The 18,624-nt window shown below is 39.8% G+C and overlaps 1 protein-coding gene across 9 annotated transcripts in view; it reads left to right on the top strand.

Moving 5' to 3' along the window:
• Positions 1–18,624, top strand: part of cep128 (centrosomal protein 128) — a 284,185-nt gene that overhangs the window by 218,348 nt on the left and 47,213 nt on the right. For 5 of the 9 annotated variants that reach the window (XM_008117882.3, XM_008117734.3, XM_062968021.1 and 2 more), the window contains one exon: positions 18,326–18,355. In XM_008117882.3, coding sequence (XP_008116089.2) covers positions 18,326–18,355 — 30 coding nt within the window. The remainder of the gene's footprint in view (positions 1–18,325; positions 18,356–18,624) is intronic. The other 4 variants (XR_010002021.1, XM_062968036.1, XM_008117790.3 and 1 more) reach the window with 1 other exon arrangement.

The raw sequence follows: 18,624 nt of genomic DNA, 5'->3' as shown, positions 1-18,624 counted from the left end.
AAATACAATCAATAAAATTGACATGATCAACAACAAAAGATGGCAAGGACCTAACAGAAGCTGAAGAGATCAAGAAAAGGTAGCAAGAATATATAGAAGATCTGTATAGGAAGGGTAATAACATCGAGGATAGCTTTGACGGTGTGGTGAGTGAATTAGAACCAGACATCCTGAGGAGTGAGTTTGAATGGGCCTTAAGAAGCATTGCTAATAACAAGGCAGCAGGAGATGACGGGATCCCAGCTGAGTTGTTTAAAATCTTGAAAATTGATGCTGTCAAGATGATGCATGTCATATGTTAGCAAATATGGAAAACATAAGAATGGCAATCAGATTGGAAAAAAATCAATTTACATCCCCATACAAAAAAGGGAAGCGCTAAAGAATGCTCAAACTTTTTTTACAGTGGCACTTATTTCCCATGCCAGTAAGGTAATGCTCAAGATCCTGCAAGGCAGACTCCAGCAATACATGGAGTGAGAGTTGCCAGATGTATAAGCTGGGTTTAGAAAAGGCAGAGGAACAAGAGACCAAATTACCAATATTCGCTCGATAATAGAGGAAGCTAGGGAGTTTCAGGAAAACATCTATTTCTGCTTTATTGACTATTCTAAAGCCTTCGACTATGTGGATCATAATAAATTGTGGCAAGTTCTTGGTGATATGGGGATACCAAGTCACCTTGTCTGTCTCCTGAGAAATCTGTATAAAGACCAAGTTGCCACAGTAAGAACTGACTATGGAACAAGAGATTGGTTCAAGATTGGGAAAGGAGTACAGTAGGACTGTATACTTTCACCCTACCTATTCAACTTGTATGCAGAAGACATCATGCGACATGCGGGGCTTGATGAATCCAAGGCTGGAGTTAGAATTGCTGGAAGAAACATTAACAACCTCAGATATGGAGATGCTACTACTCTGATGGCTGAAAGTGAGGAGGAGCTGCGGAGTCTTATCAGCAAGGTGAAAGAAGAAAGTGCAAAAGCTGGGTTGCAGTTAAACATCAAGAAAACCAAGATTATGGCAACCAGACTGATTGATAACTGGCAAATAGAGGGAGAAAATGTGAAGGCAGTGGCAGACTTTATATTTCTAGGCGTGAAAATCACTGCAGATACAGACTGCAGCCAGGAAATCAGAAGATGTTTATTTCCTGGGAGGAGAGCAATGGCCAACCTCGATAAAATAGTGAAGAGTAGAGACATCACACTGGCAACAAAGGTCCGCATAGTTAAAGCAATGGTATTCCCCATAGTAACCTATGGATGCGAGAGTTGGACCATAAGGAAGGCTGAGTGAAGGAAGATAGACGCTTTTGAACTGTGGTGTTGGAGGAAAATTCTGAGAATGCCTTGGACCATAAGATCATCAAACCAGTCCATACTCCAGGAAATAATGCCCGACTGCTGACTGGAGGGAAGGATATTGGAGGCAAAGATGATGTACTTTGGTCTCATCATGAGAAGACAGGAAAGCTTGGAGAAGAGAATGATACTGGGGAAAATGGAAGGAAAAAGGAAGAGAGGCCGACCAAGGGCAAGATGGATGGATGGTATTCTTGAAGTGACTGGCTTGAACTTGAAGGAACTGGGAGTGGCGACGGCCGACAGGAAGCTCTGATATGGACTGGTCCATGAGGTCACAAAGAGTCGGAAGCGACTGAATGCATAAACAACAACAACAATTATTATAAAACATGCCTGGATTTCTCTTTCCTCTGCTGTTACTAATTGCTGTTTTTATATGTGCACACATACAGATCTTTTTTAGAGGTGTGTCATGCCATGTATCCATTCAGTCAATATGGCGAAATATGTTTGATATCCCAAAAAGATTCAAGCGTCATTCTACATGTACCTCTTCTTGGGATCAGTTCCCATTGTTGAGATCTATGTAGAAAGATGCTCACCAAATAAAGCACTGGATACTTCCTCAAAGTACCTAGCAGATTTTTCACAGCAGGCAAATAAAGATTCAACTTCTTGTCTTTGAGAGTCTGATTGCCTGATCCCAATAAGATCCTTCTTATCCAGAAGATGTAAGGCAGTATACCATATCAAGAACACAACAATTGAAGCATAGTGAGATTCATTTTCTGTTCTCAGTGCTGTTTAATAGGCACAAGTGTCTTCAACTTTTTCCAGTTTCATTTGCTCCATGATTTACGCCACCTGCACTCTCACCATCTGCCAGATTTCACATTTGTCTGATACTTGAAAACACACCACCTTGCCCTCAACGCTTGAGTCCTAGTATTCAGGCATCTTGACAAAGTAATACCTTTAGATCTGTAACTGAATCCATCTGTAATGTTGATGTGTGTTGATTCAAAGGCATAATTTTTAAAAATCCCTTTTCTGAGATTTCTTACCACCTCTGTATTATTTTATTTGAATATATTTCTTCCCATATTTGGAGTGGGTTCTAGGTTCAAGTAGGCCAAGCTTTGAGATTAACCTTACACCTTTTCCCAGCAATGAGTGGGAGAAGGGTGGTACCTGATTATTCTGTAAATTATGTCTCTTGTACATCTTCATATCCGTACCTGGAAGGTATTCATCTGGCCAGTATCATGAGTAAGAAGTACCGGTAAATGAAATGGGAAATGGAGAAAATTACCAGTGTGCTACAAGAGCAGGAAGGTGACTATGAAAGTTGCAACACACTACTCTCTTTTTATCTCATGGGACTGCACAACATTTAATAGTTTCATGAAAGGGTGATGTACAGATGGGTGAGGATTATTCACTCTGCACCACCCTAGGATTCATCTAGATCAGTGGTTCTCAACCTAGGGTCCCCAGATGTTTTGGCCTTCAGCTCCCAGAAATCCTAACAGCTGGTAAACTGCCTGGGATTTCTGGGAGTTGTAGGCCGAAAACATCTGGGGACCCCAGGTTGAGAACCACTGATCTAGACTGTAGAATTAATGAAGTTTAACTGCCATGGCTCAATACTATGTAATCATGAGAGCTGTAGTTTTACAACGTCTTTAGCATTCTCTGCTGTGTCTTGCCAAACTACAGCTCTTATGATTCCAAAGTATTGAGTCTTGCCAGTAAAGTGGTATCAAACTACATTAATTATACAGTTTAGATGCACCACTAGGATGATATGCAATGCTAGCACAATGTGTTGTTGAAGGTTTTCACGGCCGGAATCACTGGGTTGCTGTGATTTTTCCGGGCTGCATGGCCATGTTCTAGAAGCATTCTCTCCCACATCTATGGTACCTCAAAACCTCTGAGGATGCTTGCCAATGGATGTGGGCAAAACGTAAGGAGAGAATACTTTTAGAAAATGGCCCTACATCCCGGAAAACTCAGAGCAACCCAATGCTAGCACACTTTATTACTTGGCTATTTGCAATGTAAGGCTGTGAGGTCCAATAAAGCTTAATATTTAACCACTGCAATTCAACAGCAACTGAGGAAAGTGTTCTGTACAAAGGACAGCCTTGTGTTTGTCTAAAATGTTGACTAAATACCCTAATGGATCTTTTAATCTCTGTTTTTGCTGATTGTAGACAGGATAAAATTAGCTTTGTGTTGCAATCTTTAGGGCTTATTGTGCTACCAAAAGGTAGCCAGGCTCCTTCAAACAATTAGGCAAGTAGTTCTCAATTTACTGTGCTGTAGGCTCTTGGGAGAGCAGAGAATTCGTAAAATCTAGTTTCACTTTACTTTCAGTGGTTATTAAGTTTTATCACTTTGTTTTATCAGAAATGTGCAACTTAATTTTAAACTCAAATTTATGGCAAAATAAACACTGCAAATAGGACATTCTGTAAGTAATTTACAGGTCTGTAAAATATTGAAGTCCAGCAACTGACTGGGTTTGTGATCACTGAATAAAACAAAAACAAAGCTTCAGTGCTACTTTAATTCATTGAGATAATAAGGGCAGAGTGCCCCCATGAATAAAAGCAGGACATTCTTTATATAGATGGATTAAAATAAGTTCCTTCTCGTTATCTCCAGAGCGGCTCTACCACTCAAGATAGGGGGCAAACACGTCAGCAATCTAAGAGGATGGTCTTCAAAACCTAGTAGTGCTACTTTTTGCTACACTTATAATAAAATCACTCCACTGGTTGCCAGTTAGTTTTCGGACAAAGTACAGAGCGTCACTTATTGCCTTTAAAGTTCTACCTGGTTTGGGTCCAGGTTACCTACATGATAATCTTCTCCCATATATTCCACTCTGTACAAACTGTAGAAATGACAGATTAAACAAAAACAAATCCTCTCAAAAGCTGTTTTTGAAGGCTGTGGCAGTAGCTCACAAAAATCACAAAGTCCCCCATATGTTTGAAAATATACCTTTGGGCACTTTTGTGCAACTATGTCTGAACTTTTTTCTTTTCAGCACTTGGACAAAATAAGAATTTGAGGGGGAACTGAAAATGTAAAGATTGTATATACACAGAAATTGTGTTTACATCCTTAGCCAGAGAAGAATACCAAAGAGAAACTAAATTGTGATTTGCAATATGTTTAGGCATGGCAAGCTGGATGAATTTAGAATCATAGAATCATAGAATCGTAGAGTTGGAAGAGACCTCATGGGCCATCCAATCCAATCCCCTGCAAGAAGCAGGAAAATTGCATTCAAAGCAGCCCCAACAGATGGCCATCCAGCCTCTGCTTAAAAGCCTCCAAAGAAGGAGCCTCCACCACAGTCCGGGGAAGAGAGTTCCACTGCCGAACAGCTCTCACAGTGAGGAAGTTCTTCCTAATGTTCAGGTGGAATCTCCTTTTCTGTAGTTTGAAGCCATTGTTCCGTGTTCTGGTCTGCAGGGCAGCAGAAAACAAGCTTGCTCCCTCCTCCCTATGGCTTTCCCTCATGTATTTGTACATGGCTATCATGTCTCCTCTCAGCCTTCTCTTCTGCAGGCTAAACATGCCCAGTTCTTTAAGCCACTCCTCATAGGGCTTGTTCTCCAGATCCTTGATCATTTTAGTTGCTCTCCTCTGGACGCTATCCAGCTTGTCAACATCTCCCTTTAACTGTGGTGCCCAGAATTGGATGCAGTATTCCAGGTGTGGTATGACCAAGGCAGAATAGAGGGGTAGCATGACTTCCCTCTATCTAGATGCTATACTCCTATTTACGCAGGCCAAAATCCCATTGGCTTTTTTTGCCACCGCATCATATTGTAGGCTCATATTTAACTTGTTGTCCATGAGGACTCCAAGATCTTTTTCACACGTACTGCTGTCGCGCCAGGCATCCCCCCTTCTGTATCTTTGCATTTCATTATTTCTGCCAAAGTGAAGTATCTTTCATTTGTCCCTGTTGAACTTCATTTTGTTAGTTTCGGCCCATCTCTCTAATCTGTCCAGATCGTTTTGAGTTCTGCTCCTGTCTTCTGGCGTGTTAGCTATCCCTCCCAGTTTGGTGTCATCTGCAAACTTGATGATCGTGCCTTCTAACCCTTCGTCTAAGTCGTTAATAAAGATGTTGAACAGAACCGGGCCCAGAACAGAACCCTGCGGCACTCCACTCGTGACTTCTTTCCAAGATGAAGACGACGCATTGGTTAGCACCCTTTGGGTTTGTTCGCTTAACCAATTACAGATCCACCTAACCATAGTTTTGTCTAGCCCACATTTGACTAACTTGTTTGCCAGAAGGTTGTGGGGGACTTTGTCGAAGGCCTTACTGAAATCCAGATAGGCTACATCCACGGTGTTCCCCGCATCTACCCAGTTTGTAATTCTATCGAAAAAAGAGATTAGATTAGTCTGGCATGACTTGTTTTTGGTAAATCCGTGTTGACTATTAGCAATGACCGCATTTGTTTCTAAGTGTTTGCAGACCACTTCCTTAATGATCTTTTCCAGAATCTTACCTGGTATCGACGTGAGGCTGACCGGATGGTAATTGTTTGGGTTGCCCTTTTTTCCCTTCTTGAAGATAGGGACCACATTCGCCCTCCTCCAATCTGCTGGGACTTCTCCCGTTCTCTAAGAACTCTCAAAAATGATTGCTAGTGGTTCTGAAAAAACTTCCGCTAGTTCCTTCAATACTCTCGAGTGTAGTTGATCCAGCCCTGGAGACTTTAATTCATTTAGAGCGGCCAGGTGTTCCTGGACAACTTGTTTCTCTATTCGGGGCTGGATTTCCCCCAATCCTTCATCCACTCCATGTTGCTGAGGTTGAGGCTGGCTTTCTTTTTGTGAGAAGACTGAGGCAAAGAAGGCATTAAATAGTTCTGTCTTTTCCCTATCCCCTGTCAGAATTCCCCCATCTTTTCCTCGCAGAGGTCCTATCGCCTCCTTGTTCTTCCTTTTCCTACCGACGTAAGCAAAGAAGCCCTTTTTATTGTTTTTAATATAATAATTTATATTATATTCCTCTTGTATTAGCTGTAGTTATATTACTGCTCATATTATATATAACCAAAATATCCATACTCATGCTATATATTATGATTATGTATCATTTCAAGGAGCTGCCTTTTCTTCGCATATATGCCACTAGTCTAATAGCAACCAGGGGGTAAAGACAGGTGAAGTTAGATTTCCCCCTCTGCCACCTTGTAGTTATCCATTAGGAAACACTTCTTAAGCACCACTTTTGAAAGTCTGTTTTCTGTCTTTCCCTTTTTCTATATGAAGCAAGGTGAAAACCGAATATTTCATCAACATACCTATTCCTAGCTGTGTAATTGAATTGCTGTGATAATTTGAACATTCAAATTAGTGGAGGAAATGCTTCCAACAATGAGAACTGTGCAAAATATCATCGGAAAGGGGGGCTCACAACTGGAAAGAGAAGCTACTTAGGTGTTACCAGATCTGTCAAACAGGCTTCAAAGACCCAGGCTAGAAACCCAAACATCTCATTCACAGGTGGGAATCATGCAGCCCTCCAGCATAGCCAAAGGTGGGAAATACTGGGTGTCCTAGTCTAATAATATCTGGAGAGGAGCATGATTCCCATCACTTTTCTGGTTAAACAACTCCATGGTGGAGTGAAGGAAGTAAAAGAGGAAGACACAATCAGAGTAAGCAAGGCTTTGAAAAAGCAGCATTTTCAGGAAAGTTTGGCTAGAGAAAGCAGCAGTACGGTGAGAAACATAAGAAGGAAGGATAAATGGGCAGGGGGAAAATGCAACTTGGAGGAAAGCTTAATTGATCTTATATAAGCTGCCTGGAGATCCTTTGTGGCTAAACAGTGGGATAAAAAGAGCTTTAAATAAATACAGGAGGGGCTTAAGAAGAAGAGAGTCTGCACTTTGTTAACTGGAAGGGAGCAGGCTTGTTCAGGCATTTTGGATCCTGGAGAACAGTAGGCTAGAGAATCTGCTTGGCTGAAAGGTCAAAGAGGCAGTTCTGGAGTGCGGGAAAGATGCTGAATTTGTGCTAAGAGGCTATGTTGTGACTCATGAGTACTTAAAGTTAAAGATGCATCTACAGTATAAAATTAATGCCATTTGAGAGCACTTGTATTGCCATGGCTCAATGTTATGGAATCATGGGAGTCGTAGTTTGGTGAAGCACCAGCACTCTTTGACAGAGAAGGCTAAAGGCTTTGTAAAATTACAACTCCCAAGATTTCGTAGCACTGAACCATGACAGTTAAAGTAGCTTCAAATTGCAGTAATTCTGTAGTTAGATGCCCCCAATGACAATTGCTGAACCAGATTCATTTGTGCACCTTGAAATACATAAAATTATGTAGAAAGCAAGAATGTAGAAGTTATTATTTGTAGAAAGCTGGCCTTGGAAAAGTTATTTTTTGGACTACAACTCTTATAAATCCTTAGCCAGTATGTCTGACAGTTACACTGTCCAGGTATTCTAAAAATTTCTAAAAAGCCCAAACCTTTGTGAGGAGATGGGAAGCAGTTTCCTATGTAGGTTACGGCAACTTTGACCATGCTGGGGTGACTTCTCTTTTTCAGGAGTCTGATAATGGTGCTGAAATTACTACAGTCCTTCAAGAAGCTACTTCACTAAAATGGCTTGTCAAAAAGAGTAGCTGAGTCTTTAACTTGTGTCTTCAAGGATGGACCATGCCACCAGACATATATGTGAATTGGGCTTTTAGACTGGCTGCCTAAAAAGAACATCTTTGTACTTTTCTCAGAAATATGACATATAAAACACACTACAGGAAAGAAAAATTGGCAGGATATTACTGATGATGATAACATTTGTTCCAGAAAGTTCAGTCACCATGCCAGCTTTGGAAAAGGAAGAATTGTTATGTTATGTCTAGTTTTGAAAATTTGTATTTAGGCGTGGCATATGAACCTTTTGTATATGCATAAAATGATGTTGGTGTTTATCAGAAATTGAAAAATCTGGACTTATTCTTTTTGTCCTTATTTTTTTAAAAGCCAACTACTATTCAAAAAGTCTTCTCCCTCAGATGCTGTTGGTTTTTTCTGAGGCATTAAAGAAAAAGACCAGGAGAGGGAGCTTGAGGTCCCTTCTTAATCCCAACACAATGATCACTTTACATTTTATGTGAAAAAGAGCAGCATGGCTTCTTTTTTTGCTACTTGGTATAACTAGTTGGCTATTTTTAAAAGCCATATTTCCTGCTCTTCCTTGAACAGCAAAATGCAATTTTAAGCAGGGGAGGGAAGCAACGTCAACAGAAAACTCTTTTCTTGCTTTCTGCTACGGCCACCCTATGGGATAATTACTATGTGTAGGTGGGCACAATTTAAGATGACAACTTGTCCAACAAATTTGAATCTTGCACATGTGAGTCAGATTCTCCACTCTTGTCATAACTCCCTGCTTCTTTTAGTGTTTAGTCTCTTGATTTTGATTCATTCTCTTCTAAGGGAATGGTCTGGGAGGACACTGACAAAGAGTCTGTATTATAAAAACAATTGTACAATATTTTCTTGCCAATGTCCTCTGCACTGTTAATTATATACTGGAGTATCCTTATATTGAATTGTATACTGTATTTAATTATATTTATATTTGATAATATGCAGGATATTTAAGTTTATACTGTCAAAATAATGCTGAGAGCCAGTGTGGCATAGTGTTTTGAGCATTGGACTTACAACTGTAAAGGCAGCAGTTCGAATCGCCATTTGGCCATGGAAACAAGTCTTGGGCAAGTCTTACATGCTCAGTCTCAGAAAAACCATGTTAGGATTGCCATGTCAGAAATGACTTGAAGGCATGCAACCATAACACCATTAAAGTATCCTCTCCCAGCTATCTTATTTTCTGTGAATGCGCCCAAGCCTGTTTTTCTAACCCTTCTGATAATGCAAGGGGAGGTATAAGCTGATAGAAAATGTGCCTTACTTTTCTTTACCCATTGATCCTTCTTTTCATATGCTATATATGTCTTCTGTGCTTAGATAGAAGTACTCTTTGTGACACCAGTAGGAATGATGAATGAGGTGTATGGTTGACATTTACCGGTTTCACAGGTAATGTTCATTCATACCATCTGCTTAGGTGTTTGTTTTGGCAAGGGGATCTCTGAGCTCTGTGGACTCTTCCGTCTAGGGTCGCCAGAGTGAAAACTGGAGAGTGCTGCTCTGCTTGTAATGGTTGTATAAAAGATGGAATTTCAGCAGGTGTTGCATATTACCTGGTTGGGTGGTAGCCAACCCCTGAAACACCCTCTTTTACACAACAGTCAAATGTACAAAGAATCTTCTCTTGTTTTCACTCTAGCAACCCTATGTCCATGGGTTCTAGTTTTGTGCACATCTGCATTAGGCCCATGCATTTTGGTAATATGTGTAGGATTGGTCAGATAAACTACCTGAAGTTTACCCTGTTAATTATCTCTATTATAAGTTTCCCATGGAAGTATATTCTAATTAGGATAGTAACCCAGTAGGAGGATATGTACTGGTAACCCTTTTCTCATTTCTTCACTTTGTCACAATGTGGGCTTGTTCATCCTCAACCTGTATAGTCTATTCCAATTAATGTTGTCATTTCCGTTCTTGAAAACCATGCAGTATCCATTTAGCTAGTTTGTTGTGAGTCAAGTTTATTGTTTTCCTTTTCTGTTCTTATATAACCTTCAAAACAGTGGTTCCTAACCTTTGGTCCTCCACTTGTTTTGGAGCTGTTTAACAGCTGTTAGAAAGTATGGGAGCTGAAGTACAAAACACTTAAAGGACCAAAGGTTGGGAACCACTGCTTTAAAGTGTGGCATGTTCTACATTTCCTATAGTACATTGCTTGCAAACAAGTTTCATTGAGATCAGTGAAAATTGCTCCCCAGTGATGAGTGTGTTTATGATCATGACTTTTCATGTTTCTTTGGCAAATATTTCACTCTTTGGTAATAACATACTTAGATAGTGAATGCTAACATATTTGGAAACAAAAAAAGGTTATCAATAAATGGAAATATTAGTATACTTTGCTAAACCCCAAGGAAGAGGGAAATCTAAGGGGGCATAAAAGTCTCAAAGGGTCTGTTAAAAAAAACAATAAAATCAAAGAAGAATGCCCATGGAGATGGGGAGTTGTGACCCTTCTGAAAGAGTTCTATAATTGGAGGCCCTCGTGTTCTTGAACTGTAACTCCCAGCATTCCTCACCATTGGCTATGCAGACTGTTGGGAAGTGCATTTCAAAAATACTGGCCATACATTCTTCACTGCATATGAGGAAGAGAAGATATATTGAGTGCAGCTACCTATTTGTAGTATTATAATTACAAATGAAATTAATCTACAGTACCTCTGGTGCACATTAACTATATTTCCTTTCCTGATATGCTTATTGAACTGAATATTTTTACAGTGGTGGCAACTGCCATTTTAGTATCCCTAATCAGCTAATTGGCTCTATTTTTCACCTGATAAAAATGGCCATTCTTATTAGGTTTCATTATGCAGTAATTAGAAATTCTAGAACTGTGCTTTCCATGCTGGCATGCTTGCATAAAAAGATACATTATGAAAGAGCAGAAGTAGTAGTCTCTTGTGGCTGTTATCCATTCTCCATGTCAAGACATTTGGGTGAAACATTTCTTCTTTCTGATACGGGACAGAACTGAGACTAGTCCAGCAGTCTTAGAAGTTTGGCTTCAACCGAGGCAATTTTCATTATTTATACTGCAAAGGAAAAATTCCCGAAACAACTCATAATTCAGTACTGCTTAAGATATCAGCAGGTAAGTTATCATTTAAAAGGTTGCAGTGATGGTACAGTAGCACCATCACTGCCTCTGGTTCAGCTCCTGGAACTCAGAACTGAGGCCCTGACTCTGTGACTCAGTGAAGCAAGGCCCAGTAGGAATACCTGCTTGCCTCCAGAGGCTAGGGTTCACCCCTCTGGGGGAGCCATTTTGGGGGTGGCACAAGGACGAGGGCCTGTTCCTCTGCTTGGCTTTTAGCATCTTGTGTTTAACCTTGCTTTTTACATCTACTAGCCTGTTTTTTATAAGGGTTTTTTTTGCCATCTGTTAATCTGCCCATATAGGAAGGATGTTTTTTCCCCAGGATGGAGGGAGTCCTTGGATTTGTGGGACAGCCATTGGAGTCATACAGGGCAGGAGAAGATGTGGCAGGGGGAAGACGGTTTTAGTACTAACTAACTAACTAACAAAATGAGGAGGGAAATATAGTGCCAAACTGTCTCCTATAAGAGGTAGGTAGACCGCTCCACCTCTGAGGAATACTTCCATAGATGTGAGCAAAACAGCAGGAGAGAATACTTCCAGAACATGGTCATACAGCCTGGGAAACTCACAGCAACCCAGTGATTCCAGTTGTGAAACCCTTCAACAACACATCGTTTCATATAATTTATAGCCTGGATAACCAAGGTAAAAGCTCCCCTAGGTTGAAAATGCTTCTGTTGAATGTCACATCAGTAAATGAGAAAACAACTGCCATCATAATTCAGGATGAGCATGCTGACCTGCTCTGTATCACAGTGACCTGGCTGGATGAGGCTGGGGAGCGGGGATTAATCTCTCTCAGCAATCACGAGGATTCACTGTGTACCAGCAAGTGAGTCCTGGGGGGCAGGGAGGTGGAGTTGCAGTGGTCTATCGTGATTCCATTCCCCTGACAAGAACTAAGACTTACATTGACCCCTTCCATCACCAATTGTTAGGCCTGACATCCCCAACCACCATCACTGTGGAACATGATCCATGACATGCATGTATTTTACGTGTGAAAAAAACACACTGTGTAATTTAAAAATAAATAAATAATCAAATAGTAAAGTTATGCCATTTTTGGATGAGCAGCATTGGCAAATATGTATCTGTCAGAGCAGCACAAGGTTATGCTTAGATTTTCATATCTAAAGGTGACAATAGCAGATAAGATAAATTGGCAGCACATAGCTGCCACAGGGAATTTGACCACTAAAGTAAATGTTGTGGAGATGTGTTGATTAGTAAGAAAGTCAAAAGTGAAAAAGTCTTAGGTTTCTCTGTGTACATGCTAAAGGAAGCATATATGTTTTTCTTTCAAAACATTGTGGAACAACCGCAAAAGGCAATAATGTGGAAGGTCATTAATTTGGTTCATCCCAAGAATGTAGTCAAAAGTTTGTTCAGCTGCTTCTGCCCCCTCTGTACCATGTTGCTCACCATTTGTAGCTGTTAATACACGAGAAGGGAATCTGTTTGTGACATATAATCTTGATCTCTTGTTGTGCTACTAGCCATGTGAAATGAAGTAATTCCTTTAGGATTTTTCCCTATGTTGTTTGGACATAGAAAAACATGATTAGCTTCTTAGCCTCTTTTGTTTGTATGTAATTACTGTATGTAATTACTGTATGTATGTGTGCGCCTCCTTTACAAAGACTCACTTCTTATAATACCTGTAGGATGTTATAAATCTTTATTTGCATGACAATATTTTATCTTTTAACTTGACTTTGTGGAGATTCTGATATTGCTTCTGCAGTTCTCATGGGGTTTGCTTCAAATGTTTAGCTCAAACTTTGACCATTTGTGGCCCAATCTTGTTCTTAGTCAGATTTCAGTTCAAATTCATACTCTTCTTGACCCAAATTTTGTATTAGTTGTTGGCTGTGACTTTAAAGCTTTCTGGCTAGTACCATATGAGCAGGACAGCTTACCTTTCTGTTTCTGCATAATTCATGACTCAACTGACTTTTTGATGTGATTCAAAAAAGCAAAGTTCAGCCTAGTTTAGAACAAATGCACACATACGTAAATGCACAGAGCAGTTACTCATTTAATTGTACATAAACCTTTATGGCTTAGAACTTTTTTCACACATATGAACTCTTCTCTTCCCTTGGTACATGGACGTGTACCTCCATTGATATACACACTCATGAGCTTGCTTATTTACTAAGAGTGAATTTTGAAGGAGTAGTTGTTATAGTGCATTTCAACAGCAGCAGCTGCAAAACAAAGACAGCAACATGGTTTTGTGATACCTTGAAAACTAAGAGATTTAATATTTTTAATCTCTTCAACATTATATTGCTACAAGACTCTCTTGTTTTTATCCTGAAAACAAACATATTACACACATCAGGACAAAGGACCCCTCCACTGAGAAATATAATGCTTCCTTCAATCATTTTACTTGTTTTTAATCAAACTTTCCAACACCAGAGGAAATGTCTTGTTAACCTCTGTAGATTGAACCAACAAAAAAAATACATTAGCCCATAACTGGGAAAATAATCTCTTTAACGTCACCCCTCTGTCCAAAATGTGTAAGCCTAAAATCTTTCTAAGAAGAGATATATGACTCAGTGACGGAATTACTATAGCTTATTGAGTTCCATATAAACAGATACCAACCCACTTGACAAATTCCATGGTTGCCTACTCCTTAGGAAGGACATTCATGGCCAAAGAGTAGTGTGTAAATCTACCACCTGTTCTCCTTGTTATATGAAGCATTGCTAACCCCAACACTTCCTGCCGAAGCATCCTGTGAAAGGAAGGTGAACCCACAGTAGACTTCAGACTGCTAATATTAGGGACAGAGATTTTCTTTTTAGCTTTGTAACCTTTGTTTGTTCTGGTGTATCTAGGGACTGGGAGTAGGGCTTCTAAAATAAACTCCTGTGATTAATATTTTGACCTAGGTGATCACATGCTTTAGTTCAGGAATGTCAAACTCATTTTCACCAAGGGCCATATAAGCCTTATGGTTGCTTTCAAAGAGCCAATGATTCCATGGACAGATAATCTGTGGATATAGAGAGCCAACTATAATTTTTAAATATAGCGATCTGTTCTCTTTAGTTTTTATCCAATTTGGGTCACCAGATATTATTGAATGACACCGCCCATCACTTTTGATTATCTGCCATGCAGCCTGGGGATATTGAAAATTGCAACCCAATAGCACTTGTGGCTCTGAGATTGGGGAAAAGTTAAAGGACATTTTAACATCAGACATATCAACAAGCTTTGTATCTAAATTCAAACCCCACTATATGGAATAAACAGAACAAATTGCAGCCCTCCAGATGTTACTGCATCTCTAGTCATATGTAATGATGAGGAATACAGGGTTTATAGTCCAAAATCTTGAGGGTCACATAACATGGCATGGCCACATAAAATATGCATTCCTGATAGCTGATCACCTAGTCTCTCTTTATAAACCTCCAGAGAAGGAAACTTTGAGGCAGTGTATTCCACTATTTTTTTCAGAAGAAAGTCTATTCCACTCTCACCATCCTCTTAATCTTTAGTTGGAATCTCTTTTCCTGAATGGCTTGCTCCATGTCTTAGTCTCTGGAGCATCAGAAAACAAGCTTGCTCTTTCCTCAATATGACATTCTCTCAAGTATTTAAACATGGCTATCATGTCACCTCGCAACCTTTTCTTCTCCAGGTGAAACATAACCAGATAAGCCGCTCCTCATAGAGCTTTTCTTCCAGGCCATTTACTGTTATATTTGCCCTTCTATGGACACTTTGCACCTTATCAATATCCTTTCTGATTATTGTCAACATCCTTTCTGGAGCGTTGCAAATTAAGGATATATGGTGATGCTTTTTTGTTCATAAATAACATCTCTTGTAATATTTTGATAATTTTTTTAAACATTTTTAGCCTCTTTAAAAATTGGTCTGAAATTCAAGTTTGGAAGAGTTGCTTTTCAAACTACGATTCTCAAAAACACCATAGTTGTACTATATGGGAATTGTACAAAAAAGAATTGTGAACTCTGAGAGGAATAATTAATGTTTTATCTTATAAAAACCCTATGTATATAATATCGACATCTGATCTGTCTCAATCGATCTTTAGCCTAGAATTATGAGCTGTCCTTTTTCAGAGCCATTAACTACACAATCCTTCTTTTTTTCAAAAAAGCGTGAGCTCTTTTGTATGTCCTCTATTGAAGACCCTCAAATTGGATTATCTTGGTCACATCACCAGGCTGAATTCCAAGGCAATTGAACCCAATTCACACCAAATGCCCTGCCAGCGATTCCTCTTTGTCTTTGGTCACATGATGACTCTTGCTACCACAAACATATAATTAAACACAAGCAGAGGAAATGTTCCCAGATTTTTTTCCAAAATGAAATTATTGCAGACCTTAGTTCTTCAAATAAGCACGGTACAGTTTTAGAAAGCACTTTGCAAAGTTATAAAAAGAGATGACTGACAAAAGAAACAAGGATTGAAAATGACCTTGAATATGGACTGGAAATGAACAAATGGAATGGAATGATAGAAGTCCATTTAGGTACATAGCGTGTGATGCCATGAATTCTGATACATTTAGATGTCACTGAGAATATTTAGGGATAAACTAAAGAAAACTGCTCTATGTTTTAAGTATATTTACGTGGTTCTTTTACTCACAGAAGAATGTTCCATATACACAAATAGATGGCTGTTTCCTTTAGACATATGGGCCCTGTCGGACTTTTACCTGAGGCATCCAAACAATGCCTCAGGTAAAAGAGGATTAATTCGGGATAAAGCAGGAAATCTTCTTTGTTCTACATTAAATAGATTCCCCTTTAGACCCAAGCCTTTTTGAAAGGCCCAGGTCTAATGGGATATGGGCCCTGTGGGGACAGACTCCTGGGACTGCTTCTTCAGTCCCAGGAGTCTGTCCCCACAGCCCAATTAGCTTCTTCGGGCTCGAACGCCTCTATAAAGGACAACTATCTGCCAGTGTCCAATCTCCCCTTTTTGAGCAATGTTTTGTATTTTGTGGTGGCTGTGCAGCTCCAGAAATCAGTTTCTGGATGAAACTGATTATTTAGATCCATTTCAATCTGGTTTCATGCCTGGCTATGGAACAGAGACAGCTTTGGTTGCCTTGGTGGGTGACCTACGAAGAGAGCTAGACAGGGGTAATGTATCCCTGTTGGTTCTCCTGGATCTCTGAGTGGTTTTCAGTACTATTAACCATGTTATCCTTCTGGGCCATCTCGCTAGGATGGGACTGGGAGGCACTGTCTTATAGTAGCTCTGGTCCTTCCAGGACGGTTGTACCCAGAATGTGGTATTGGTCCTAAACCAGTGCTTGTCATCAGTAATGGACTGGATAAGAGCAAACAATTTGAAACTTAATCCAGACAAGACAGAGGTACTTCTGCTCAGTTGGAAGGTAGATCAGAGAATAGGGATGGGGTTACACTTCCCCTGAAGACACAGGTCCGCAGTATGGGGGTCTTCCTGGCCTCAGCACTGAATCTGAAGGCCCAGGAGTCGGTGGTGGCCAGGAGGGCCTTTGCACAATTAGAATGTTTGCACCAACTGCCCCCATTCCTTGCGAAGCCAAATCTGGTCACAGTGATACATGCCTAAGTTACATCCCATCTGGATTACTGTTACGTGCTTTATGTGGGGCTGCCTTGGAATCTTCAGCTGGTTGCTAACTGGGGCTGGCTATAAGGAGCAGACAACCCCCCTGTTCGCTACTAGTCTGTTTCCTGACTCAATTCAAAGTGCTGGTTATGACCTTTAAAGCCCTATACGGTTTAGGTCCAGGCTATTTGGCTTACCGTATCCCCTTAATGAACCTCCTGGGCCCTGACTTCTTCAGAAGAGGCCCACTTTTATCTTAAGCTCGGTTGGTGGGAACGAAAGAGAGGGCCTTGGTGGCTGCCCCTCGACTCTGGAACTCCCTGCCCAGGGAAGCCAGAATGGCCCCCTCCCTGCTGACCTTCAGGCACAGGCTAAAACCTTTTTATTCACACAGGCTTTTAAAGAAGAAGGTTTTAAAGATCATATCAGGGGCTGCTGTAGTTTTATATGCTGTATGGGTTTTTTCTGTATTCTTTTAAATACTAATGATGTTTAATACTGTTTTAAATTTTGTTTATTTTTATATTTTAAATTGTATTGTAATGTGTTTAATGTTAGCCAGTGACAGCCACTTTGAGTCTCCTTATGGAAAGTAAAAGCGGGATATTATTATTATTATTATTATTATTATTATTATTATTATTATTATTATTATTATTAGCTTGGATTGAAGGGGGTACCTCAAGAGCTATCATAGAGAGAAGGAGGCACTCCTGTTCCTTGCTGAATATATTTTTAATTGAACATCAGAAGAAACTTCTTGACAGTAAAAGCAGTTCAGCCATGGAACCAGTTGACAAAGAAAGTCTCCATCTTTGAATGTGTTCACAAAAATGTCTGGACAACTACTTGCTGATGATGGATATCCTGCCTGATCAAGGACCTATGAGACCCCTTCCAACTCTAGAATTTTTCTATAATTCATGACCCTACTGTGTGGACTGTTAAGCATCCATGAGGTCAATAATTGGCTCTTGGGCCCTCCAAAGTTGCCAATCCAGGTTTAAACTATGAATGCTTGAAACAAAAGAATGAAAGAAAGCATGCTAATGTTACGCTATGATTAAACCTAAGATATGAAAAACATAGCTTAGGTTTAATGTTGGACCACAGCCAGATCTCGCAGAGCAAAGCACTGAGACTTTTTGATCTACAGGGACTTTTTGTCCGGTCTGAGTTTAGATGTAATTCTCATAGTTTCTGAAAAGGATAATATGTTGAGGGGAAAGAAATTTCTTTCCAGCACCATGTTGTTGTGAACTATCTGTGAATATATGTGCATATGTAATACATACACTTATATAGGTGTGGATCAACAGAGTTGCCTTCATTTTTCAAATAATAATGGTAAAATTTCCCCATCCCCAGGCATGTTTGGATACTACTCTATTAAAATCTATTTCTTAGTAGCTGGAGCAGAAATACCAATACCACCATATGTAAAGCCAATTCTGTATGACCACACATTGTAAAAGAGCAGTACAAAGGTTTGTACAGGTGTGTGCTTATAAATATGTCATATTTCTTTGGTTATCTTTTTATATGGTTTGATAATTTTTTTCTTTTTAATTTTCAGGAACGAATAACAGCATTGGAAACAGTAAGGGTGATTTTCTTGTCTTTTTATTTTTCTTTCAATTGCATTTTTTCACAAATTTGGTTTGCAGTATTTTCATTTATTATAAAAGCTAAATAGGTCTGGCCCAGTTAAAGAGATTTTACGAACTATGAATCGGCTCCTAAGAGTTTCCTATTTGCCAGTTGGCCATAATAAACCAAACTGTGTGTAAAAAGATGTAGTACATCCGCATGAGGTCACTTAATATGGAGATGTGTTGTAACGTCAACCATACTTTAGAGGCCAACAGGAAGTAT

The sequence above is a fragment of the Anolis carolinensis genome, chromosome 1 (genome assembly GCF_035594765.1).
Source record: "Anolis carolinensis isolate JA03-04 chromosome 1, rAnoCar3.1.pri, whole genome shotgun sequence".
NCBI lineage: Eukaryota > Metazoa > Chordata > Lepidosauria > Squamata > Dactyloidae > Anolis > Anolis carolinensis.
Note: the sequence above shows the minus strand (reverse complement) of the source record. Positions and strands in the feature narration are given on the sequence as shown.